At 46.5% G+C, this 25,764-nt stretch overlaps 2 protein-coding genes and 3 long non-coding RNA genes across 10 annotated transcripts in view; 1 reads left to right on the forward strand and 4 right to left on the reverse strand.

Annotated features, from left to right (window-relative positions):
- Positions 1-13,460, forward strand: LOC110965411 (dynein regulatory complex subunit 4). Of its 2 annotated transcripts, XR_002596666.2 has the most exons (12): positions 1-128; positions 761-850; positions 2,926-3,123; positions 3,448-3,654; positions 3,732-3,786; positions 3,944-4,149; positions 4,224-4,391; positions 5,112-5,198; positions 5,273-5,476; positions 8,855-8,920; positions 8,991-9,157; positions 12,984-13,460. XR_002596666.2 is itself a non-coding variant. In XM_022214455.2 (11 exons), the coding sequence occupies exons 1-11, from the start codon at positions 126-128 to the stop codon at positions 9,102-9,104; spliced, it is 1,398 nt and encodes a 465-aa protein (XP_022070147.1). In that variant the 5' UTR covers positions 1-125; the 3' UTR covers positions 9,105-9,304. The 2 variants fall into 2 exon arrangements, 1 of the variants encoding a protein (XP_022070147.1); XM_022214455.2 differs by lacking the exon at positions 12,984-13,460 and having other exon boundaries at positions 8,991-9,304.
- LOC127533156 (uncharacterized) lies at positions 115-779 on the reverse strand. Of its 2 annotated transcripts, none has more exons than XR_007940919.1 (3): positions 432-779; positions 328-379; positions 115-223 (listed from the first exon to the last, which is right to left on the reverse strand). It is a non-coding gene; the product is annotated as an uncharacterized LOC127533156 (long non-coding RNA). The 2 variants fall into 2 exon arrangements; XR_007940918.1 differs by having other exon boundaries at positions 128-223; positions 276-379.
- The window catches only part of kif16ba (kinesin family member 16Ba), a 25,992-nt gene continuing 9,856 nt past the window's right edge, over positions 9,629-25,764 (reverse strand). The window contains 10 exon segments of the mRNA XM_051945581.1: positions 9,629-11,599; positions 13,059-13,142; positions 13,226-13,315; positions 14,569-14,691; positions 18,691-18,738; positions 19,262-19,367; positions 19,655-19,813; positions 20,096-21,448; positions 22,835-22,888; positions 24,271-24,359. Of these exon segments, the coding sequence (XP_051801541.1) occupies positions 11,444-11,599; positions 13,059-13,142; positions 13,226-13,315; positions 14,569-14,691; positions 18,691-18,738; positions 19,262-19,367; positions 19,655-19,813; positions 20,096-21,448; positions 22,835-22,888; positions 24,271-24,359 (2,262 nt within the window). The 3' untranslated portion in view covers positions 9,629-11,443.
- On the reverse strand, positions 21,455-22,385 carry LOC127533159 (uncharacterized). Its single transcript, XR_007940924.1, has 3 exons — positions 21,938-22,385; positions 21,818-21,859; positions 21,455-21,637 (listed from the first exon to the last, which is right to left on the reverse strand). It is a non-coding gene; the product is annotated as an uncharacterized LOC127533159 (long non-coding RNA).
- The window catches only part of LOC127533160 (uncharacterized), a 1,672-nt gene continuing 301 nt past the window's right edge, over positions 24,394-25,764 (reverse strand). The window contains exons 2-4 of one of the 4 annotated variants that reach the window (XR_007940928.1): positions 25,597-25,741; positions 25,191-25,248; positions 24,673-24,784 (exon numbers count right to left, since the gene is read on the reverse strand). This is a non-coding gene — a long non-coding RNA (uncharacterized LOC127533160). Of the gene's footprint in view, positions 24,640-24,672; positions 24,785-24,964; positions 25,249-25,596; positions 25,742-25,764 lie in introns of those variants that run through there. The other 3 variants (XR_007940926.1, XR_007940925.1, XR_007940927.1) reach the window with 3 other exon arrangements.

A 25,764-nucleotide genomic window follows, 5' to 3' on the forward strand; every position in this document is an offset into this window, starting at 1 on the left:
TTTGAATAACAAACAGTTGGGTGACCACGTGACCGCGTTGCCATGACAGCGCGTCTTGTTGCAAGCCGCGGCTAGCTGGCGGTGTTAGCTCGTCGAGTTCACGGGAGGCTGCTCGGTGTTCAACTATGGTGAGAGTACGTTAGTTTAACCGGTAACCGCTGGTTACTGTGCCGCTGTGGAGCGAAGTTAGCATGTTAGCGTAGCAGCAGGGATGTTACTGTACCTCTATGGGCTGAAGTTAAGATGTTAGCTTAGCAGCAGGGATGTTACTGTACCTCTATGGGCTGAAGTTAGGATGTTAGCTTAGCAGCAGGGATGTTACTGTACCTCTATGGGCTGAAGTTAGGATGTTAGCTTAGCAGCAGGGATGTTACTGTACCTCTATGGGCTGAAGTTAGCATGTTAGCGTAGCAGCAGGGATGTTACTGTACCTCTATGGGCTGAAGTTAGGATGTTAGCTTAGCAGCAGGGATGTTACTGTACCTCTATGGGCTGAAGTTAGCATGTTAGCGTAGCAGCAGGGATGTTACTGTACCTCTATGGGCTGAAGTTAGGATGTTAGCTTAGCAGCAGGGATGTTACTGTACCTCTATGGGCTGAAGTTAGCATGTTAGCTTAGCAGCAGGGATGTTACTGTACCTCTATGGGCTGAAGTTAGGATGTTAGCTTAGCAGCAGCCAGGTAGCGGCTTCGTGTGGAGGCTGTTAGCCGGGTTAGCTCACAGAAAGCGGCCCTAATAATGTCGTGATTTCTGTTCCAGCCGCCGAAGACCAAAACCAAGAAGGCCGGGAAGGGGAAGTCCTCCTCGGTGGTGGACGGCCTGTCGACGGAGGAGATGTCAAAAGATCAGGTGGGATGCTAACAGCTAACGCTAGATTCTGATTGGACAGAACTTTACTCAGTTTGTTTCACATTTTAATGAAACCAGGACCCAGTTTACCATCTGGAACCTTTATTCTTCTGGGAAAATACTACCATTAAAACAAAAACCGAGATACAGACCTAAACTGTCCTTTATAAGCCAAAGATAGAAAACTTTTACATCATGAAATGGGATATTTAAAATGGTATCTCTGAGCTAATACATTTTTAATATGTTATTTCCAGACTCGGAAACAGTGAACCGTCATAAACTCACTGAAGTTAAACTTCATCAGCTCCTATAAATATTCATGTTCTCCCAGTTTAACTGCAGACTTTAGTCCTAAAGTTTAACACAGCATTTATTTTACTCTGATCAAACACAATGATCAGAGGAATTAGCATGTTAGCTTAGCAGCAAGTGTATTACTTTTTTATATATACATTTATTTCACAAAGTCACAGATAACAACCAACATTGACATGGTATTGAAACATACAGTGACAGAGTTAACAAAAATCACTTTGAAAGGAGAAAGGAAGAGCAGAAAGAAAAGAGAAAAGAAAGGGAACTAAAAAAAACAGAAAACCAGCTGAGCAAATTTAAACCTTTATGGCAAATTAAATTTTTTACATACTAACAGTTTTTACTGCTTTCTGGTTATCAGATGGGCCTTTTGACTTTAAATAATATTCAAATTCTTTATGGAAGACAAGATAATTTGGCTTTTGATTACTAAATTTTGCTTTATGAATGTGAAATTTTACTAATATTAATATGAGATTGATGATAAAGGCCTTGTCTTTTTCATAGCCATCCTGTGTGTAAACTCCAAAAATGATGTTTGTAGAGCAAATCAATCTGCAGATTTAGTTTTTCTAAACAAAATTTTAAATTTCCTTCCACATTTTTCTGCTGTAACTACAATAATAAAAAATGTGGAACTGTTTCTGGCTGTTCAGAGCAAAAAGAACATCTTACATCTATATCACGTTTGAACTTAGTCATAGAATGTTTTATGGATAGATTTTATGCAAGATTTTAAAGGAAATGTCCCTAACTTTGTTCAACATGAACTTGTGAGGTAAAAGCCAAACCTGAGACCAGAGATATTATTAATAAAAGAGTTCCAGTCATGGATAACATCAGGTTTTGTTGTCGTTTCTCTTTGGAACAGTGCACGTATAGCTCTGTTGCTGTTCTTTGCCGTCCCAAAGCATATTTAGCCACAGTAAGTGTCACATGGATTAACAACATGTATATCTGCTGCAAGAGAGGAGGCAGTGCACAGAGTCACAACAGCAGCTGGAATGGAGCTAATGACCTTTGGAAACTCTTCAAGTGTTGAAGGGAATGGAGACTTTTCACAGAATTCAGTGTCATTCATAAAATGGCCACTAGGGGTCAGAAGCTGTGAGACGAAGTCCATTTAGTTGTTAAAGCAGCGATTGAGAAAGATGCTTTTATTTTGATGCAGTATATCCCCATTATTCCAGAGATAATACCCATGTGGAGAGAAATTGTGCTTGTAGGCCGTTTTCCACGACAACAAAACCTGTTTGTGAAAACTGGATCATTTTAGGGGAATCTTGTTTATTTGGTAGCTACAAACCAACAGAAAAGGGAGTCCTCCAGTTTGATGAAATACACATTTAGGAATAAAGTTCTATAAAGATGCATCATTTTTCAGAAAGATTTGAACCATTTGATCTTCAGAACATTGTTTAGAATTGAAAAATCAAAGTCGAGGCCTCCATTTTTGTAGTTGTTAAAAATTCCAGATTTTCTGATCTAGTGTGTCCGGTTTTTCCACAGAAAATGAACAAGCATCTTATCAATAAATGTGACAGTTTTACAGTCCATTGCTAGTGAGGAGGCGGCATACACAAGTCTGGAAATTCCCTCAGCTTTTGACAGAAGAGTTCACCTTTAAGTGATAAGTCTCTTTGTAGCCAAAGGTTACATTTATTGTGCATCTTTTTAGCAAGTGTATTACTGTACCACTGTGTAGTGAGGTTAGCATGTTAGCTTAGCACAAGCTGTACGATGCGTTGGTCCTGCAGCTGGAGGAACACATCATCCGTCTCCGGGAGGAGCTGGACCGAGAGCGGGAGGAGAGGAGCTTCTTCCAGCTGGAGCGGGACAAGATCCAGGCTCTGTGGGAGATCTCCAAGAGGAACCTGGAGGAGACCAAGGCCGAGCTGAGGAACCAACACAGGGAGAAGGAGGAGGCCGAGGAGCGCCACCGAGTGGAGATCACAGTGAGCTGCACACCCAGTCACCGAAAATTATTATAACCTAAAACTAACCTTATTATAACCTAAAACTAACCTTAATGTAACCTAAAACTAACTTTATTTTAACCCAAATTTAATCCTAACCTAAATTCAAGCTAAATTTCTTCTCGCTTTAAGCTAACTGTAAGCTAGCTTTATGTTGACTTTAAGCTGACTTTGTTAACTTTACACTAACTTTAACTCTAAGCTAACTTTATGCTAACTTTATGCAGACTTTAAGCTAACTTTATGCTAACTTCACACTAACTTTAACTGCCCTGACCGGCTGTTTTATGGCTGTTTCTTCAGGTGTACAAGCAGAAGCTGAAGCATGTTCTGTCGGAGCACCACAACACGACGACAGAGCAGAAGCTGGAGGGCGTGGCCTCGTCCTCACTGGTCCAGAACAGGCACCGGGAGGCGGAGCTCAGGCTGTGCAAAGATGTTGAGGGCCTGCAGGCAGAACTCAAGGAGAAGAAGCTCCACGGCGAGAGCTCCATCAAGGAGCTGAAACTGGTGATGTTCTCTGAGAACCAGCGTCACGCTTATTTCTCCTCCTGAACGGCATGAAAACACTCTCTTCTTCTCCACAGAAACACCAGGTGGAGCTCATGGAGCTGACCAACCAGTACGACCGCAGGATGCGAGGTGAGACCCGCAGAACCTGCCGGAACCCTGGCAGAGGTGTTAGCTGGAGAACATTTAGCAGAAGACGACCCACAGCGAGTTCTCACATAGACGTTCCTTATAAATGTTCCTCACACAGTCTATTCCTGAACATTACTCATAAACGTTCCGTCCTCAGACATGGAGCTGAAGTTCCACCACCAGATGCAGTCTCTGATGGAGGTGGAGGAGAAGCGTCGTCGGGCCGAGGTTCTGGAGCTGGAGGACCAGATGAAGAGCCGCGTGGTGGTTCTGCTGGAGGACCAGGACCGGGCTCTGCGGGGAGCCGAGGAGTTTTACGCTTCTGTCCAGAACAAGCTGCTGCTGGATCAGAACATGCTGAAGGTGAGACGCTGGAGGGAACAGAACCAAGGTTCCAAAGGGCTGCTCACATCACGTTCTGTCTGCTGGTTCTGCAGGAGGAGCTGGCTGAGGTCCAGAAGAAGCAGAACCGAGCAGACAGAGAACTTTCAGCAGCTCAGCAGGAGAACCGACGTCTGACCGAGGTTCTGCAGGAGGCGGAGCAGAAGCTGCCAGAACTTCAGAGACGGCTGCAGGAACACAACGAGGCCAAGGCCAGGATGGAGGTAGGTTCTCCACCGGACCGAAGATCTGTACCGAACAGAACCTGAAGAAAACGATCGTCTGAAAAAAAAAGAGAAGAGAAGATAGCTCAAAAATAAAATTAAGAAGATAAACAAAACTGTCCAAGAGTATATTATATATTCTATTATTTTATTTTTATGAATAATAACAAAAACATTCCAAAAATAAAATCACAAAATTATCCTAAACTGTCCTGAAAACAAATTAAATGCCCATAAATGTGTGGATTTGTTCTTTAAGCTAAATTATCTGGACAAAAAGGAAACAAAAAGGAAAGTAAAATGGTAAAATAAAGAAAAACTAAATTCGTGAACTGGCCTCAAAATAAATTAAAATGAAATAGTCAAAATATGTGTGAAAATAAAAAATGTTCTTGACTTAATATCAGAAAGAAAATTACAAAATATTTATAAAATGTGCAGAAAAAACGAAAATAATAAAATGTCATAAAACTAAAGCAATATTCTCAGATAGTTACTAAAATGTTGGTTTTCCCTCCAAAAAAATTAAATATCTCCAAAAAAAAGAATTTCCCCAAATATGAGGAATTTAAATAAATAAGATGTAAAATGTCTGTTAAATATTAATAAATAAAAACAAACTACCCCGTATTTAGAATAACATTCTTTAGTTAGTAAAAGGAAATGAGAATAAAAATGTTTGGTTCAGACGTTCCTGGTTCTGGTTCTGGTTGTGGACAGGTGAGCCGGGCTCAGGTGAAGCTGATGGAGAAGGAGCTCAGAGATGTGACGGTGGAACACGAGCTGCTGCTGCAGGCCTTCCACAAGGTCAGCTGCTTCTGCTACCTGGAGCTGTGGTCCAGACGGTTCTGGTGTGTTCTGACGGGTTCTGGTGTGTTCAGGTGGAGCAGGAGCGTGATGAGCTGCTGACCCGGCAGACGGAGGCGGTTCTGGACCTGCAGCAGAGCAGCAGCCTGAAGGAGATGCTGCTGCAGAAGAAGCTGGAGGTTCTGACAGAAACTCTGCAGAAGAAGGAGGCCCAGCTCTGCTCTGCTCTGACAGCGACCAGCACGGAGGCAGGAAACAGCGCCACCAACAGGCTGGAGGTACCGACACACTTAACCGTACCACAACGACCAGACAGACACACAACGACCAGACAGAGACGCGCAACGACCAGACAGAGACGCGCAACGACCAGACAGACGCACGACCAGACAGAGACGCACAACGACCAGACAGAGACGCACAACGACCAGACAGAGACGCACAACGACCAGACAGAGACGCACAACGACCAGACAGAGACGCACAACGACCAGACAGAGACGCAACGACCAGACAGAGACGCGCAACGACCAGACAGAGACGCGCAACGACCAGACAGAGACGCGCAACGACCAGACAGAGACGCGCAACGACCAGACAGAGACGCGCAACGACCAGACAGAGACGCGCAACGACCAGACAGAGACGCGCAACGACCAGACAGAGACGCGCAACGACCAGACAGAGACGCGCAACGACCAGACAGAGACGCGCAACGACCAGACAGAGACGCGCAACGACCAGACAGAGACGCGCAACGACCAGACAGAGACGCGCAACGACCAGACAGAGACGCACAACGACCAGACAGAGACGCAACGACCAGACAGAGACGCAACGACCAGACAGAGACGCAACGACCAGACAGAGACGCAACGACCAGACAGAGACGCAACGACCAGACAGAGACGCAACGACCACACAGACGCACAACGACCAGACAGAGACGCACAACGACCAGACAGAGACGCACAACGACCAGACAGAGACGCGCAACGACCAGACAGAGACGCAACGACCAGACAGAGACGCAACGACCAGACAGAGACGCACAACGACCAGACAGAGACGCAACGACCAGACAGAGACGCAACGACCAGACAGAGACGCGCAACGACCAGACAGAGACACAACGACCAGACAGAGACGCGCAACGACCAGACAGAGACGCAACGACCAGACAGAGACGCAACGACCAGACAGACGCACAACGACCAGACAGAGACGCAACGACCAGACAGAGACGCACAACGACCAGACAGAGACGCACAACGACCAGACAGAGACGCAACGACCAGACAGAGACGCGCAACGACCAGACAGAGACGCAACGACCAGACAGAGACGCGCAACGACCAGACAGAGACGCAACGACCAGACAGAGACGCACAACGACCAGACAGAGACGCAACGACCAGACAGAGACGCAACGACCAGACAGAGACGCAACGACCAGACAGAGACGCGCAACGACCAGACAGAGACGCGCAACGACCAGACAGAGACGCAACGACCAGACAGAGACGCAACGACCAGACAGACGCACAACGACCAGACAGAGACGCAACGACCAGACAGAGACGCACAACGACCAGACAGAGACGCAACGACCAGACAGAGACGCAACGACCAGACAGAGACGCGCAACGACCAGACAGAGACGCAACGACCAGACAGAGACGCAACGACCAGACAGAGACGCAACGACCAGACAGAGACGCAACGACCAGACAGAGACGCAACGACCAGACAGAGACGCAACGACCAGACAGAGACGCGCAACGACCAGACAGAGACGCAACGACCAGACAGAGACGCACAACGACCAGACAGAGACGCAACGACCAGACAGAGACGCAACGACCAGACAGAGACGCAACGACCAGACAGAGACGCACAACGACCAGACAGAGACGCAACGACCAGACAGAGACGCAACGACCAGACAGAGACGCAACGACCAGACAGAGACGCGCAACGACCAGACAGAGACGCAACGACCAGACAGAGACGCACAACGACCAGACAGAGACGCACAACGACCAGACAGAGACGCACAACGACCAGACAGAGACGCAACGACCAGACAGAGACGCAACGACCAGACAGAGACGCGCAACGACCAGACAGAGACGCAACGACCAGACAGAGACGCGCAACGACCAGACAGAGACGCAACGACCAGACAGAGACGCAACGACCAGACAGACGCGCAACGACCAGACAGAGACGCAACGACCAGACAGAGACGCGCAACGACCAGACAGAGACACAACGACCAGACAGAGACGCGCAACGACCAGACAGAGACGCAACGACCAGACAGAGACGCACAACGACCAGACAGAGACGCAACGACCAGACAGAGACGCGCAACGACCAGACAGAGACGCAACGACCAGACAGAGACGCAACGACCAGACAGACGCACAACGACCAGACAGAGACGCAACGACCAGACAGAGACGCACAACGACCAGACAGAGACGCGCAACGACCAGACAGAGACGCAACGACCAGACAGAGACGCGCAACGACCAGACAGAGACGCAACGACCAGACAGAGACGCAACGACCAGACAGACGCGCAACGACCAGACAGAGACGCACAACGACCAGACAGAGACGCAACGACCAGACAGACGCGCAACGACCAGACAGACGCAACGACCACACAGACGCACAACGACCGGACAGAGACGCACAACGACCAGACAGAGACGCGCAACGACCAGACAGAGACGCGCAACGACCAGACAGAGACGCAACGACCAGACAGAGACGCACAACGACCAGACAGAGACGCAACGACCAGACAGAGACGCAACGACCAGACAGACGCGCAACGACCAGACAGAGACGCGCAACGACCAGACAGAGACGCGCAACGACCAGACAGAGACGCAACGACCAGACAGAGACGCACAACGACCAGACAGAGACGCAACGACCAGACAGAGACACAACGACCAGACAGAGACGCAACGACCAGACAGACGCACAACGACCAGACAGAGACGCACAACGACCAGACAGAGACGCAACGACCAGACAGAGACGCAACGACCAGACAGAGACGCGCAACGACCAGACAGAGACGCACAACGACCAGACAGAGACGCAACGACCAGACAGAGACGCACAACGACCAGACAGAGACGCAACGACCAGACAGAGACGCACAACGACCAGACAGAGACGCAACGACCAGACAGAGACGCACAACGACCAGACAGAGACGCAACGACCAGACAGAGACGCAACGACCAGACAGACGCACAACGACCAGACAGAGACGCACAACGACCAGACAGAGACGCAACGACCAGACAGAGATGCGCAACGACCAGACAGAGACGCACAACGACCAGACAGAGACGCAACGACCAGACAGAGACGCACAACGACCAGACAGAGACGCACAACGACCAGACAGAGACGCAACGACCAGACAGACGCACAACGACCAGACAGAGACACAACGACCAGACAGAGACGCACAACGACCAGACAGAGACGCAACGACCAGACAGAGACGCACAACGACCAGACAGAGACGCAACGACCAGACAGAGACGCACAACGACCAGACAGAGACGCACAACGACCAGACAGAGACGCAGAGTTTCAGTCTCTAACTCTTATTTTGTTTGTAGGAAATCCAGCAGCATCATCAGGTGTCGGTCGGTTCGCTGCAGCAGGATTTGGCTCAGGACTGTCAGGTGAGTTATCAGTCAGTAATCATCAGAACTTTGTGTCGCTGCAGCTCACCTGCTGACGTCTCACTTGCAGGGATACAACGAGCTGCTGCTCACCTGTAGGGAGAGGCTGAAGACTCTGGGCGTCTCTCTGCACGACTTCCCCTTCAGGCCGGCCGAGCAGATCCTGAACCGAGCCAAACCCTGAGCTGGAGCTGAGGGACACCTGGAGACACCTGGAGACGAGCTGCACAACCTCATGTGTGTAGTTTGTTCTCCTGCTACTCAGACTTGTTTTTACATCATCAAAAGTTCATTTAGATTTAAAACAAAACATGTAAAAAAGAAAAAAAACTGAAAAACTGTCTGGAGAATATAAATGTTTGTGAATAAAAGCTCTCGAAGTTTTTCATCTTTTATTCTGTTAAACCTAAAAACAGATAAAAACTCAGTTTGTCAAAGGAGCACTCTGACATTTTAGGAAGCACGACAAGGAGTCCTGTTTGGAAAAATATTAAGTAAACTTTCCAAAAAAATGTATGAAACGGCCCCAAAAAGTCTCCGTAATAGAAAATAAAACGTACGAAAATACAAAAACAAAGAGCAAAACAATTTAATGTCCACAGACTGAATATTTTAAGTAAAATATGCAAAGAATGACGGGACAAGAACATTAAAGACATAAATGGACCACGAAACATCTGAAGAGAATAAATAAAGCGTCATGTGATGTTCTTGTAAAAAGCATTTATTCTTTTAACACAGAACCATGCTAACAGTGTCCAGTCTTTATGCTAAGCTAACCTGTAGCTGAGTCATCTCATGGAAACAGAAGATTCTTCAAAATGTCCAGCTGTTCCTTCAGCAGCAGACAGAGAAAACAGACCACACCATCTGAAGGTTCTGCTTCTTGTCTTTGCTCAGAGTCCAAACTTTACAGACAGAAAAATATTTACAGTCCAGATAAGTCACCAAAGAACCTTCGGCTTCAGATGAGACAACAGAGATCCTCCAGTCTGGGCGTTCTGTCAAACACTTTGGCTGAATTCAGAGTTTCATGCGTCGTGTCCTCAAAGAACCACAAGAAGCTGTTTAAGAGGTTCAGTTTGTCCACAAGTGAAACTCCTACAGTCATGACAACCGCAGTCTTTGGTCGACGTTTCACCAACGTCTGAGGTTCTAACATCAGTAGAACCTGATGCCAGACAAGGATCCGGTTTTTAGATGTTTAGACTAAATGTTGATGTGGACTCATTGGTGGGAACAGAACCTGGAGTTCATAGAGGTCTAGATGTTGATGTTCTATGTTCAGAGCTGCTTCATGTTGAACTCTACATGAAGCACAAAGAGACACAAAACATGTGAGGCTGATTTTGCTTTTATGAATCTTTTTGAGCTTCTGAAAACATCACATCTTCACAGGGAGTCATTTTATATAAAATCAACCAAATATGAAACCTCCTCAGAACATCTGGTTCTTCATCTCCAGTAACTTTATCAATGATCAGAATTCTACCTTCAGACTGGGAATATTTCCAGAGTTCCAGGTCCTTGAAGTCCATGGAGGAGAACGTCCCCTGGAAAAAGTTCTAGAGTAGGTCTCCTCTAGAACTTTCTCCAGTTGTCGGTAGGTCTACTCTAGAACTTTCTCCAGTTGTCGGTAGGTCTACTCTAGAACTCTCTCCAGGGGACGTTCTCCTTTCCTGCTTCCAGTCTTTAAGTTTAGTCTCACTTAGAACATTCCAGGTCCTTGAAGTCCATAGAGGTGGTCCAGATTTATCACTTCTTAATGGACCTTTTCCATCATTTCTGAGCCTCAGAACTTCATCAGTCCAGCAGATAGAACCATGACATTTAGGAGGAGAAACACATCTGAGTTCTGGTAGAAACTGACACCAGATCAGTTGAAATCCATCCATTAGTCTCAGTCTGAACACTGGATCTGTTTTATGTTCATTTTCTCTCTAACCAGCTGTGATCATCATTATTATGGGATGTATCGTAGTGTAGCATCCTAGAAACAATCATTGGTTCTCTGGATGCGTTTCTGGTTTCTAATCATTCACCAGAGGAACTTTTAAAAAGGTGATTCTGGGTGAACTTCAATGTTTGTAGGTGGTTGGTCAGAACTATTAGAGATGATGGAAGAAGGAACGAGGACCATCTGGAGACACGCTTCTCTCTGGGTCAGAAGAACTGAGAAAACGCTGGATGATTTTTTTACACATTGACTCACATTATCAGTTTAAGGTTCAGAGGTTTATTTAAAACTTTTTTGATTCGGCGTTGGTGAACGTAAATGTCCAGATAACCGAGAATAAATAAAGAAAAACTGAAGATCTCGACACATGAGGAGGAGAAAGGACTCCAGCAGATGATTTAAAGAGTTCCTTTTCCTTTATTTAACGTTTGGCGGGTTCTGCAGCAGCGTTCAGTTGGACACCACAGCATCCATTCGGTTTCCTCTGGACTCTGGTTCTGGTCCAGGTGGGACGTTGGTGAGTTCACACTGACCTGAGGAGACTGTCCTGAAGGAAAAGGTTCCGGTCAGCCGGTTCCATGGCTGCCGTGCTCGAAGACGCCTTTCTTGAAGAACGGGGAGAACTCACAGACGTCCCGTTTGGACAGACGAACGTCTCGGTCGGTTCTGAGAGGAGAGCTGGAGGACGACAGCATCACCCGGAACAGGTTCCTCAGGTACCGCTGCAGAGAACAGAGACAGAACACTGAAGGAACAGGAACGTCCTCAAACCATCACATCTGGAGAACAACTTCCACTGCTCCAGCTCTGGTATACCTGCAGTTTTTATAGCAGCTAATATGGATATTTATCATCTGGGAGGTTTTACATTGATTCACTAAACACCTGAGACAATTTAAAAAAATGTTGACAATCAGCAAGAATTTCACATTTGAACCTGATTGAAGTAGATAAAATGAGGCTAATGTGGCTAAGATAAGCTTTAGTGATCCCACAGTGGGGAAAGTTCACCGTTACAGCAGCTCCAAAAAACAAAATAGGATAAGGCAGTACAGAATAAAAAATTAGAAACGCACAGAGCAAAAATGCTGAGAACATTATACACACAGAAGTTTTTTTAAGAAGACATGAGGATGAGGTTGAAACAGTTATTGCACTTAAGTGGAATGCATGTGTGAGGGAACAAACATTAACATAACATTAGCTTTGAAGGTGGTAGCAGCAACGTGGCTAACATTAGCTTTAACAATAGTAGCAGTAACATTAGCTTTGATGGCAGTAGTAGTAATGCGGCTAACATTAGCTTTGAAGGTGGTAGTAATGCGGATAGCGTTAGTTTTGATGGTGGTATTGGTACTAATGTGGCTAATATTAGCTTTGATAGTAGTAGCAGCAGTAATGTGGCTAACATTAACTTTGATGGTAGTAGTAGTAATGTGGCTAGTATTAGCTTTGATAGAATTAGTAGTAATGTGACTAGCGTTAGTTTTGATGGTGGTATTTGTAGTAATGATGCTAATATTAGTTTTGATGGTAGCAGTAATGTGGTTAACATTAGCTCTGATGATAGTAGTAGTAATGATGCTAATATTAGCTTTGGTGGTGGTGGTAGTAGTACTAGTAGTAGTAATGTGGCTAATGTTAGCTTTGATAGTAGTAGCAGTAATGTGGTTAACATTAGCTTTGATTGTAGTAGTATTAATGCTAATATTAGCTTTGATAGTGGTAGTAGTAGTAGTAGTAATCATGCTAATATTAGCTTTGATGGCGGTATTAGTAGTGATGATGCTAATATTAGTTTTGATGGTAGCAGTACTGTGGCTAACATTAGCTCTGATGGTAGTAATCGTAATGATGCTAATATTAGCTTTGGTGGTAGTAGTAGTAGTAGTAATGTGGCTAATGTTAGCTTTGACAGTAGTAGCAATGTGGTTAACATTAGCTTTGATTGTAGTATTAGTAGTCATGGTAATATTAGCTTTGATAGTGGTAGTAGTATTAGTAATCATGCTAATATTAGCTTTGATGGTGGTAGTGTGGCTCTGCTGCTTTTTCATTTTAACCTGATTTTCTATATACTTCAACAGACATCTTTTGGTTTTTCAGAGCACCAGCTAATGAACTTGTCATGACGATGCTGTGGGAGCTACTGAAGGAGCAGCAGGTGTTCAGGTGTCCTACCTCCAGGTGACTGCGGCGTTCGGCCACCATCCGCTCGTCCCGGTTTCCAAACAGCTTCTTGGGCGGGAACTCGAGAGCTGCCAGCTGGAAGCAACACGACACAAACATCAGAACGTTCCACAAACGGCCACCTGGTTGAAACCTGAACGTTCTCGTTGTCACCTCACCTCCGGATACTTCAGCTTGAGGCTCCGGTGCATCTCCCGGAAGCGACTGTAGCGTCTGAACACCGTCCACGAGTCCTCCATCACAGTGATCTGGTGGACGACAGATGGAACATTAGACAATAACAGATCTGTCTTCATGATGTCCTGGTTCCACAGAGCTGAAGGACTAAACATGAGCCACAGTGAAGAAAAATTAAACTGGTTTTAATAACGTAAAACTGATGCTCAAAGCTAGGCTAGTTTTGTGAGTTTGTGTGGTCATTTTTCTTTTTTGTGGCCATTTTGCATGTTTTTGTAGTGATTTTACATCTTTACATGGTGATTTTGTGTCTTTATGTCCCAATTTCACCTCTGCAGTAATTTTGTGTGTTTCTCTTCTGGTTTTTCATCATTCCTTGGTTATTCTGCAATTTTTTGAGTTGACGTTGCATGTTTTTGTGGTGATTTTGAGTCTCCTGGTATAGATTTCGAGTGTTTTTGTTGGGATCTTTCATCTTCTTGCGGCCATTTTTCAGTTTCGATGGAAATTTTTCATGTTTTTGTAGTCATTTTGTGCCTTTCTGTTGTGGTTTTTCATCGTTTCTTGGGGATTCTACGTCTTTTTTTGGTGATTTTACACGTTTATGGGGTGATTTTCCCTTACTTTGTGGTGGTTTGGTTGTTGTTGGTCTGGAAAATGGTTTTAAAGGTCTGAAGATTAGTTTAAAGATGCAGGCGTCGTCATAAAGTTTTGAAGACTTTGTTGTAGAGGACGGGATCTAGTTGTAGAGGCCGAAAGAGTAGTTGTAGATGTCTGGAATTAGTCATGAACGCATTTGTACTAGCATTAGTTTTAGAAGTCTGAGGACTAGTTGAAGAGGTATAGACATAGTTGTAAAAAATTCAAGACTTGTTGAGGACAGGATTTAGTTGTTGAGGTCTGAAGAGTAGTTGTAAAACCCAATCAGGGTCAGTCTACAGATGTACGGTACGATGTACTGAACGGATGTAAAACTGATCTGGTGTCAGTTTTTACCGGAACTCAGATGTGTTTTTCCTCCTAAAATGTCATGCGTCTATCTGCTGGACGCTCAGAAATGATGGAGAAAGTCCATTAAAAAGTGATAAATCTGGACCCACCTCTATGGACTTCAAGGACCTGGAACTCTGGAAATATTCACAGTATGAAGGTAGAACTCTGATCATTGATAAAGTTACTGGAGATGAAGAACCAGATGTTGTGAGGAAAATTTGTTTGATTTCACCTAAATTTCAATGCAGATTTTTCTCATCTTACTCATCTGGATCAGTGAGTAATGAACTGCACAAACAATAACAAAACATCATGAACGACTTGAACTCACCTTCACCTCGAACTCAAAGTGCTCGTCCTTGCCCTGCCCGCGGAGAACGTAGCGAGGGATGCTAACTTTAACGGGCTCCTGGACGCCGTCGCAGCTCGTCGCAGGATTACGAGACACCAAGTGCTGCAGAGGTGGTCAGAGAAAAGGCAGGAAACCAGAGGAAAGAGAGGCGGAGAGCAAAAGGTTGACTCAGAGAAAAATCACCATCACTGTGGAAAAGCAGTTTACAAACCTGGGATTCAAAATTTGACTTAAAAAGACAATAAGAACCAAGTTCAATCTTTATTATTCCCTTTATTATTCTGTGGCAACACGTTCCCACCGTATTAAACTGTCAAACATCACTTCTCTAAGTACATACTGACCACATTTTATTAATAATTATTTCCTCTCATGATAAGCTTCAGTTCCATCTGTAACTAGATGACACAAGCCTTCCCTCGCTACAGAAACAACAGGACAAACACTAATTAATTCACTCATAAACAGTTAAGTCTGCAGACTTTATAAGAGATTACAGTGAATTCGTTAACATGGCTTAGTCTAATCTCACACACAAGGATTTTATAGAAAATTACTCAAAATACATAGCAGGCCAAGTTAAAAAGGTTTTAAAATACTTAAAAATACTTCTATTTGTGTCTATTTTAGTTTGGTTCCATGAATAATCACCTTTCAGACGGTTTATCTGAATTTATTAAACATCCTAAAATAAATACATGAACCAAGGCGAAGCGGTCTTCAGGCACACAGATGTTTAATTAAGATCTGAGCTTCTGCCGTGCAGCCGAAACATAACTTCCAGGAATCACTGGTGGCGCCGGTCGGATCAGCTGAGCCCCGTCTGAGCGCCACCTTCCTTTTCTGAGGCTTGTGGGTTGTAAAGACGATTTCCACCACCAGACAGCTGTCGTCCTGCTTCACCAGCAGGCATCTGATGTCTGAGCGCTGGCGGACTTCCAGTCCCTGAAACTGGGGTCGGGCCGGGACCAGACTGGACCCCCTCGGCACCGGATGGAAGACGCCGTTCTCCCGGAGAAGAGCGACGTGAGTGTCCGTCAGGAGGAACTGGAAGATGGCACCTGGAAGCACACGGGGGGCGTTGTTGACCTTCACGCTGGCGTAGAGCAGAGGATGAATGTTGGCCAGGGATGGTTTGCCGGGAGCTTCCATGTTGCCGTGGACGATGTAGAGCAGATCTGCGAGGACACGCTTGAATCTGGAGGTGACAGAAAGGCCGCTGTCCAGGATGATGTCAGGAACATTCGACATCCAATCCAAAGAGAGAGCCATGAGGTCATCAGAGAACAACGGGTGACCTTCAAGGACAGTTTCAGGAGACACAGCCTTGAGTAGAGCCTTGCAGAACTCTTGGGTTAGATCTTTGCTGTGGGTGAAGACGGCTAAGACGGTGTCTTCAGTGGAGCCGATTAGGCGAACATGTTGTCCAGCCAGACTGATCTGGACCTCCTTGATTTCCAGAAGTTTAAAATGGTGAAATACAGTCAAGGTCTTTGTAGAATCTGTGTCAGCTGAAACCACCACTACATCTTCTTCAGACAAAAGCAAACAGCCAGGTTTTGGGACGGGACGTTTACGGTTAGCCGTTCTGAGCCAGAAGATACACAGAAGCTTGCTGCTTTGCATTTCAGGAAACAGAGATTCCAAACATTCCTGCATCTCCTGGGAGGAAGACGTCTGCAGCTGAGATAAAGCAGACGGCAGCTCGACCAGCTTCTGATGAAACACTTCAGGACTCGTGTTTCTGACTGAGGACACGGATCCTTCAGGACATCCGGAGACGTCCAGGATCACAGATACGCTGCACTTCTGAGGAACAGGAAGGTCCACCACAGGGACTTTGTTTTCAGCACTGATTTCAGGTCGTGGCTGAAGCTGCAGTTGGTGAATCAGTGGCAGCTCTTTGGACACCATGGTCACGTACTGAGAAAGGACAACCTTCATTTCAGCTAAGTGAACATTTCGAATGATGTCCCGTGTGTCCTGCAGCCGCCGACCAGCATCTTTGTAGGCGTCGAACAGCTTGTTGGCAAAGAATCCGAAAACGTAGCTCTGACTGGTCGACGCTTTCTGAGTTTCAGCATCCGTCTCTTGTTCAGTTTGACCATTAACTGGCTCTTTCCTCTCCTCCTTGGAACTGATGCAGTCACTCCCAGAGCTCTGCGACTCTGATGGTTGATCACAAGAAAATTCTGCACCTTCTGCTCTCCTTGTGTCACAATTTTGAGGTTTGACTTTGTCCTCTGAGTGAGAATAAGACTGTCCAACACCCAGCACCTCCTCCTTTTTATCATCATCTGGAACACAGCAGGTAGGATCTCTTCTTCTATCAGAGATCTTCTCATCTTCATGAGATCTTTTGGTGTTTGTTGAAGTGACATGAAACTGATGATGTCTGACGTCACCTCGGCCATCTTCTCCCAGAGGAACGTTGTCTTCTCCTTGCCAGGATTTGTTGTTGTCACCATCTGTGGAAGGAACCTCATCTGTTCCAGGCGTGGATTCTAGTTTATCTTCTCTGTAAAGCTTCACGTAGCTGCTGGGTGGTTCTTCCAACACGTTTTCCTGGACGTTAGGAGCAGAGTTTGCCTCAGACTCGGGGGAAGGCAGGAAGCCAGACTGGCAGGCTCTCTGTGTGCACAAGGGGGAGTCCATGACTACATCACCAAGAAGGACGTGAAGGCTCTTTGAATTACACCTGAAGTCCATCATCCACCCCACTGAGAATTATAGCTCCTCCAGTCACCAGGTGCTCAGGTCAGTAGAAAGTGATTCGAAATTAAGTGCAAAGAGTTTTGACATGCAAATTAGGTTGACAAGTGCACAAATACGTTTTACTTTAAACTCCAGTCAAACGTTGATAACGTATCATTTGAAAGCAGTTTAAATGATTATACTCTTTCTGATGACAAAGTTTTTGGCTCAAACTCCATCTGGACTTTAAAAAAAAAGCATCTGCATGAAAATAAAATTCATGAAAACTACCACCCACGATCAGAAAATCTTTATTCATGCATCAGTTAACCTTGGAGGCGGGGACTGGCTGATAACTCCGCCCTTTTCTTGATCACCGTCAGCAATTCAAAGTAGCGCAGGTCACATGACCACACTAGTGCAGAAATATGTCCTCATAAGGAGGTTTTTCTGCTCATACATACGTTCTATGAGCTTATATCAGGATCATGGGCCTGGTTTTCATGTAGGCAGGGTTAAGATTGATTAAATTCAATACAGATGCTTTTGTTTTTTAGGTGAAAGTGGAGTCTGAGCAAGAAACTTCAGTAAACACCTCCACAACTAGATCCTGTCCTCAAAACCTTTACAATTAGGTCTAGACCTCTTTAATTAATCCTCAGATTTCTAAAACCAGTCCTCAGATCTCTAAACGCTAGTTGTAAGACTTTCTCAACTAATTTGAGACCTCCACAGCTACTCTTCAGACCTCTACAACTAGTCCTTAGATTTGTAAAACCTGCTCTAAGACCTCTACAGCCCGATCCCATCCTCGACAACAAGCCTTCAAACTTTTATAACTAGATCTAGACCTTTCAACAAATCCTCAGATCTTTAAGACTAGTCCTCAGACGTCTACAGCCGGCCCTCAGATGTCTACAGCCGGACCTCAGACGTCTACAGCCGGCCCTCAGACGTCTACAGCCGGACCTCAGACGTCTACAGCCGGCCGTCAGACGTCTACAGCCGGACCTCAGACATCTACAGCCGGCCGTCAGACATCTACAGTTAGTCCTCAGACCTTCTCTGACATGGTGCCAGTCAGTTTGAACGACTAATAAACATTCAGTCAGACCTGTCAGTCTCCATCAGGCAATCTCAACTTTTGTTTCACACCACAAAAAACAAAACCAGTGAGACCAAACTGGAGAGACTGGAATTAAAAACAAAGTGCATGAAATTCATTCTTCCTTTCCTTTAAATTAATGCTGTTAGACGAATCATGCTCAGATTTCTATAACGTAATTAAGACCATGCATTCTTCTTACAAAATGCAGAGACACAGAACCACTGGGATTGTCAAACTGTTCCACAATCACACCTTTCCAGTGATTAAACATTAAAACCACAACACCACCCTGGTTTTACCTCATATTTCAGCCTCCTTGGATTCATGTTTTGCTGCTTTTCATCATCCTGAAAACAATAAAAACAAGACAACGACCGGTGATCTTCAAATATTAAGAGGGTTGATGAAAAGTTGCAAACTGTTCTTGATTTGGACAGAAAAAGGGGAGCAGATTAAACGAAAACCAGGAAAAATCACAACCAGGTAGAGAAGAATAGAATTAAAGGAACCACCAATGAAACCATATTTGGGGAGTCATGCAGGTTGGAGAGCAGGGAGAGTCTCATTGTGAAGAAATATCCTGGTCTTACCTCGTCTGTTAACCTAACAGAGCTACAGTCGCTAAACTCCTCCTCCTCCTGCAGGGTTAAAGAGCTAAATATCAGTTCTACACAGAGAAAGGCTCACATGGAATTACTGCTGGACTTCTGCTGACATCTTTACTTTTAGAGCCAAAATATGAACATCAATAGTGGAAGACGACCTGCAGGAAAGTTTAATCCCACAGGAGAGCTGGTGTCATAAAACCGCTGCTCCTCAGTGAAACTCCACTTTACATAAAATGACATAGGATGTAGGAGAGTTTCTTACTCTGAGCGATTCACAGGACAGAGACAGATCCATGTTGCTGCTGCCATTCAGAAGATTCAGCTTCCGTAAGCGTCTCTGGACTTCCTCTTCGATGTACGCATTTATCCTGTGAAAAAGAAGCACAACGACCAAACCAGTGAGAACAAACAGACAGCCGGTTTATCCAAAGCTAACCTTCTAAACTCCCACTAGTTTCTGGTTGTCTTTACTTCTGTTTCATTTTTCTTCACTGTGGGAGAGTTCTGAAACCATTCCTGAAGGTATCTGAGGAATTTGATGACTAAAATTCATCACGTTTTGGTGTTCAGGAGGTTAAACAGCTTCAGAGTGCTGATAAAATCGTTGTGAACTAGTTACCATCTGGTTACCAGGAGGTTACCAGCGTGTCTGTACCTGTCGTCGGACAGCGGCAGCAGCGTGTTGAGGCTCTGGATGTGGCTGACCGGAGAGCTGTTGTGACCAGACTTGTCGTCGTTGCTGATGGAGTGAGTTCGGTTGTTTTCTTCTCCTTCGCTGATCCTCTGTCGCAGTTTCTGGATCTCCCGCTCCACCCTGAAGAGAAAACACAACAGCAGCACAACCAAAAAATAAAATAAAATAAATAAGATGAATTTATTTTATGGACAGTCTTCTCCACCAGATTTAACCTGAGGTTTACATGCTATGGCTAACGTTTAAATGCTAACATTTGCGTGTTGAAGCTCAGCTTTGAATGTTAACATTCATTTTAAATGCTAACGTTACCTTAACATGAACCGGCTGAAGTCTAAACTTTAACTTTGCATGTTAAACCGTTTCACTAAAAATCTGATGGCTGGTTACTGCGGTTCTGACCTCTGCTGGTCCAGCTCGGTCCCAGTCCTCTGGTTCCTGCACACTGAGCTCTTCGGTCTCGGCTCCTCGGAGTCGGGCTCCAGGGAGACGCTGCGCCTCAGAGCTGAGTGCCTCCTCTCCAGCCGGGCCACCGCCTGCTCCATCGCCTCCCTCTGCTGCTTATCCTTGGACTCCAGGATCTCCTTCTCCTTCCGGCGGACCTTCTCCTCCTGTCGCGCCACGTTGGCTGTGAACTCGTAGGTCTCCTGGAGCTGCTGGAGCTGCTGGGCGCTGTGCCAGTGGAGGCTCAGCTTCTCCTCCTTGTCCTCCAGCTCCTTCTCCACCTGGTACAGAGTGTTGTCCAGCCCTGGTGGGCCGTCGCAGTTCCCGTTGCTGCCTCCGCTGCTGCGCTCCAGCATCTCCACGGCCCGCTGCTTCTCCTCGGCCAGCGCTGGAAGGAGGTCTTCGGCCAGGTCGGCCAGCTGTCGCTCCTTGAACTGCAGCCGGTGTTCGGCCTGTTTGACCAGCTGCTCCTCCTGGCAGACGGCGGAGGCGTCCTGCACCCCTTTCTCCTGCACGTCTTTCAGCTGCTGCTGCCGTTCTTTGAGGCCGTGGGTGAGAAGCAGCAGCTCGTTACGCTCAGCAGCCACCTCCTTCTCCAGACGCTCCCTCTGCTGCCGGAGCTCCTCCTCTCGCTGGCCCAGCTCCTTCACCTGAGCCGCCTTAAAGTCCGTGTATCGAGTCTGGGCGGATCTCGCCTCCTCGCCGGCGTCTTCCACGTCTGGCCGCTCTGCAGTCTCTTTGGCCCGGAGGAGCGCCTCTCTGATCTCGGCCAGCGCTCGCCGCTCCTCCTCCAGACGGCGGGCATCCTCCCGGGTCAGCAGGACGGCGGCTGCCTCGTGCTTGTCCCTCAGCTGCTCCTCCAGCCTCCCCACCAGGCTGAGCTGCTCCCGTTCCTGCTCCTCCAGTCGCCGCCGTTCGGCCTCCAGACGAATCTTCTGCTCCTCACGCTCCTTCTTCAGTCTCTCCAGCTCGCGGTAGATCTCCGTCTGCTCCGCGGCCTCCTGCTGCCGCCGCTGCTCCTCATCCTCCTTTGCTTCGCCCTCCTGCTGCCGTTTCCGTCGCCCTCTGAGCTGGAGGTCCACGCCCTGGATCTCAGAGCGCCTCTCCTCCTCGAAGCGCTCCTTCTCGGCCAGGAAGTCCCGCAGGCGGCTCTCGATGTCCTGGCTGCGGCGGCGGAGGCTCTCCTCCTGATGGAGGATGCGCTGCTGCACCTCCTCAGACTCCTTGCGTTGACTCTCTACCTCCTGCTGGAGGCGCTCCAGCTCAGCCTTCTCACTCTGCTGCTTCGCCTCCATCTCCGTAATCAGCCTCCTGCAGAAAAAAACAGGTCACATGGTACAACCAACCCATGAACACCAACATCTAGACCTCTACGAACACCAACATCTAGACCTCTACGAACACCAACATCTAGACCTCTACAAACATCTAGACCTCTACGAACACCAACATCTAGATATCTATGAACATCTAGACCTCTACGAACACCAACATCTAGACCTCTACAAACACCAACATCTAGACCTCTACGAACACCAACATCTAGACCTCTACGAACACCAACATCTAGACCTCTACGAACACCAACATCTAGACCTCTACGAACATCTAGACCTCTACGAACATCTAGACCTCTACGAACACCAACATCTAGATCTCTACGAACACCAACATCTAGACCCCTAAGAACATCTAGACCTCTACGAACACCAACATCTAGATCTCTATGAACATCTAGACCCCTAAGAACATCTAGACCTCTACGAACACCAACATCTAGATCTCTATGAACATCTAGACCCCTAAGAACATCTAGACCTCTACGAACACCAACATCTAGATCTCTATGAACATCTAGATATATATATCCTATATCCTTTTTTTTTCCCATGTTACTCTGTTCCTTATTCTCTGGTGTTTCCCCACTGTGTGAGATAGCGTTTCCTCAAGTGTTCTTAATTCCCGAGTTTGTGTGAGTGTGTGTGTTTATGTGTATTTGTATGTGTGTGCGTGTGTTTGTTTTTATATCTCCTGTATTAAGTGCTTTTAATTGTTGTATTGTTTTTATGTAAAGCACTTTGAGCTGCTCCCTGGCATGAAAAGGGCTTTATAAATAAAGATTGATTGATTGATAGACCTCTACGAACATCTAGATCTGTATGAACACCAACAGCAAGACCTCAACGAACACCAACACCTAGACCTCTGCGAACACCTAGACCTCTGCGAACTCCTAGACCTCTGCGAACTCCTAGACCTCTGCGAACTCCTAGACCTCTGCGAACTCCTAGACCTCTGCGAACTCCTAGACCTCTGCGAACACCGAGACCTCTACGAACACCAAGACCTCTACGAACACCTAGACCTCTACGAACACCTAGACCTCTGTGAACTCCAGGTTCTGGTTCTTACCAATGAGTCCACATCAACATTTAGTCTAAAGATCTAACAGATACAGGTGAGATGTTTGTTTGTTTTGAAGGTAAAAATAAATTAGGACAAATTTAGGAAATTCTTAAAATTCTGGTAAATACTTTACAAAATTTAGCTTTAGAACCAAAATAACAAATAAATACACAAAATCCGAGCCTGTACAGCAACATAATCTGAAATGACACTTGAGATCCACTTCTTGTTGTGTTTAGTAAAAGTGTGTTGTGTGATTTCAGAGTTGAGCTACATTTTGACTCCTGGTACCTTTTCAGCTCCAGTTTCTCCAACTCCTCCCTCTGCTGCCTCTCAAACTCCAACCTGGAAACACAAACACACACATCAGCTGATTTGTTAAAGGGAAAACATACACAAACACACACCAGTTAATTTATTACAGAGAAAATATACACACAGTAACACAACAGACACACACAGTGAGGTGGGGGGTAAACAGGAAGTAGCGGCTGTAAATGAAATGTCTTCTTCTACTGTCAGTCAGAAAACAGAAGCAGCAAACTGATGAGGAACTAAACAGGAAATGGGGTTTCAGGTGAGACTGGACACGTCTTTGGGTCAGAACGGGACAGGTAGGACAGGAAGTGAGTCTACCTGAGGAAGACGGGGCCCTTCTCAGTGAAGAGACTGTCGACAGGACAGGAAATAGTTAAAGTTTATCCCACATAACAGGAAGGAGGCTGTTCACCAACAAAACACACCAGAACTGTCTAAAGCTCAGAGCACAGTTCATCCTCTGGAGAACCTTCAACACAGCAGACACACCCTCAGAGAGTCTGACATGGAGAAGGTTCATCCTCTGGGGAGCAGGAATGTGTTCAGTAAACACCACATAACTCTGTATATCTGAGCAGGACAGATGCTTTTTGGAATAATTCTGAACTACTTCAATCATTCTGGACACGTTTAACTTGTTTTGGACAAAATTTTGTAAATAGTTTGGATCAAAATCGGATTCAAGGCAAACATTTTCTAAGTATAAGTACCATTTATAAGTTTTGTTGGATGCTTTTTTTTGAATAACTTTAGACACATGTTGAGTCATTTTGGACCATTTGAAAAAAGCATGAATCCTGAGTCGTTTTAGGAAGAAAAATTGTCACACGAGTCATTTTGGACAACTGTGAATCATTTTGACAATTTATGCTTCATTTTCAACAAATTTTAATTTGTTTTGAAAAAAATACATAACTTTATAGATATAGATATATAAAAGTAATGTTGGATGATTTTAGTCATTTTGGACGCGTTTATTAAATAATTTTTGACAGGTCTTTGGTATTTTGGATAAAGACACCTTTAGAGGAATCATGAGATTTTCAGTTTCTTGGTGGTCCTTGAACGCATCGTGTGGACTCGGCTGGTGTTTTTGACAGAACTGAACGTCACACATGATGCATTTGAGGACTGTTGAAAGAAGAAAATCTGATGTTTCTGTGTTTTCAGCTTCTGGATAATAAATTTTATAACCCGCCAAAAGGTTTTAGTTTTCAGAAAGTGAACCAATCAGCATGGAGATCTGCACGGCAGTTTTTCAGAGCCTCCTGAGGAACTTTGAACTTCCCAGTTGTGATCTAACAGGCAGATTCACTGTCTGTGGGACATTTCAGTGTTCAGTCTGATGCAGAGGGAAAATGCAGCCGATCACCACATGCAGGTGGTTCGTGGTGCGTTTGAGGACTCACCCTGGGTTGTAGAGCATCACGGTGGACAGGTTCTCACAGGACTTGGAGAGATCGGTCATGGACAGGCTGAAGGTGGAGAGTAGGCCGCTCTGAGGAGGAAACACAAAAACACAACCAGTTCACAAACCGACCAACACCTTCAGGACACCCACAACCAGACGGACACCTTCAGGACACCCACAACCAGACGGACACCTTCAGGACACCCACAACCAGACGGACACCTTCAGGACACCCACAACCAGACGGACACCTTCAGGACACCCACAACCAGACGGACACCTTGAGGACACCCACAACCAGACGGACACCTTGAGGACACCCACAACCAGACGGACACCTTCAGGACACCCACAACCAGACGGACACCTTCAGGACACCCACAACCAGACAGACACCTTCAGGACACCCACAACCAGACGGACACCTTGAGGACACCCACAACCAGACGGACACCTTCAGGACACCCACAACCAGACGGACACCTTCAGGACACCCACAACCAGACGGACACCTTGAGGACACCCACAACCAGACGGACACCTTGAGGACACCCACAACCAGACGGACACCTTGAGGACACAAACAACCAGACGGACACCTTGAGGACACCCACAACCAGACGGACACCTTGAGGACACCCACAACCAGACGGACACCTTGAGGACACCCACAACCAGACGGACACCTTGAGGACACAAACAACCAGACGGACACCTTGAGGACACCCACAACCAGACGGACACCTTGAGGACACCCACAACCAGACGGACACCTTGAGGACACCCACAACCAGACGGACACCTTGAGGACACCCACAACCAGACGGACACCTTGAGGACACCCACAACCAGACGGACACCTTGAGGACACCCACAACCAGACGGACACCTTGAGGACACCCACAACCAGACGGACACCTTCAGGACACCCACAACCAGACGGACACCTTCAGGACACCCACAACCAGACGGACACCTTGAGGACACCCACAACCAGACGGACACCTTGAGGACACCCACAACCAGACGGACACCTTGAGGACACAAACAACCAGACGGACACCTTGAGGACACCCACAACCAGACGGACACCTTGAGGACACCCACAACCAGACGGACACCTTGAGGACACCCACAACCAGACGGACACCTTGAGGACACCCACAACCAGACGGACACCTTGAGGACACCCACAACCAGACGGACACCTTGAGGACACCCACAACCAGACGGACACCTTGAGGACACCCACAACCAGACGGACACCTTCAGGACACCCACAACCAGACGGACACCTTGAGGACACCCACAACCAGACGGACACCTTCAGGACACCCACAACCAGACGGACACCTTCAGGACACCCACAACCAGACGGACACCTTCAGGACACCCACAACCAGACGGACACCTTCAGGACACCCACAACCAGACGGACACCTTCAGGACACCCACAACCAGACGGACACCTTGAGGACACCCACAACCAGAA

Source organism: Acanthochromis polyacanthus, chromosome 3 (genome assembly GCF_021347895.1).
Source record: "Acanthochromis polyacanthus isolate Apoly-LR-REF ecotype Palm Island chromosome 3, KAUST_Apoly_ChrSc, whole genome shotgun sequence".
In the NCBI taxonomy this organism is placed as follows: Eukaryota; Metazoa; Chordata; class Actinopteri; family Pomacentridae; genus Acanthochromis; species Acanthochromis polyacanthus.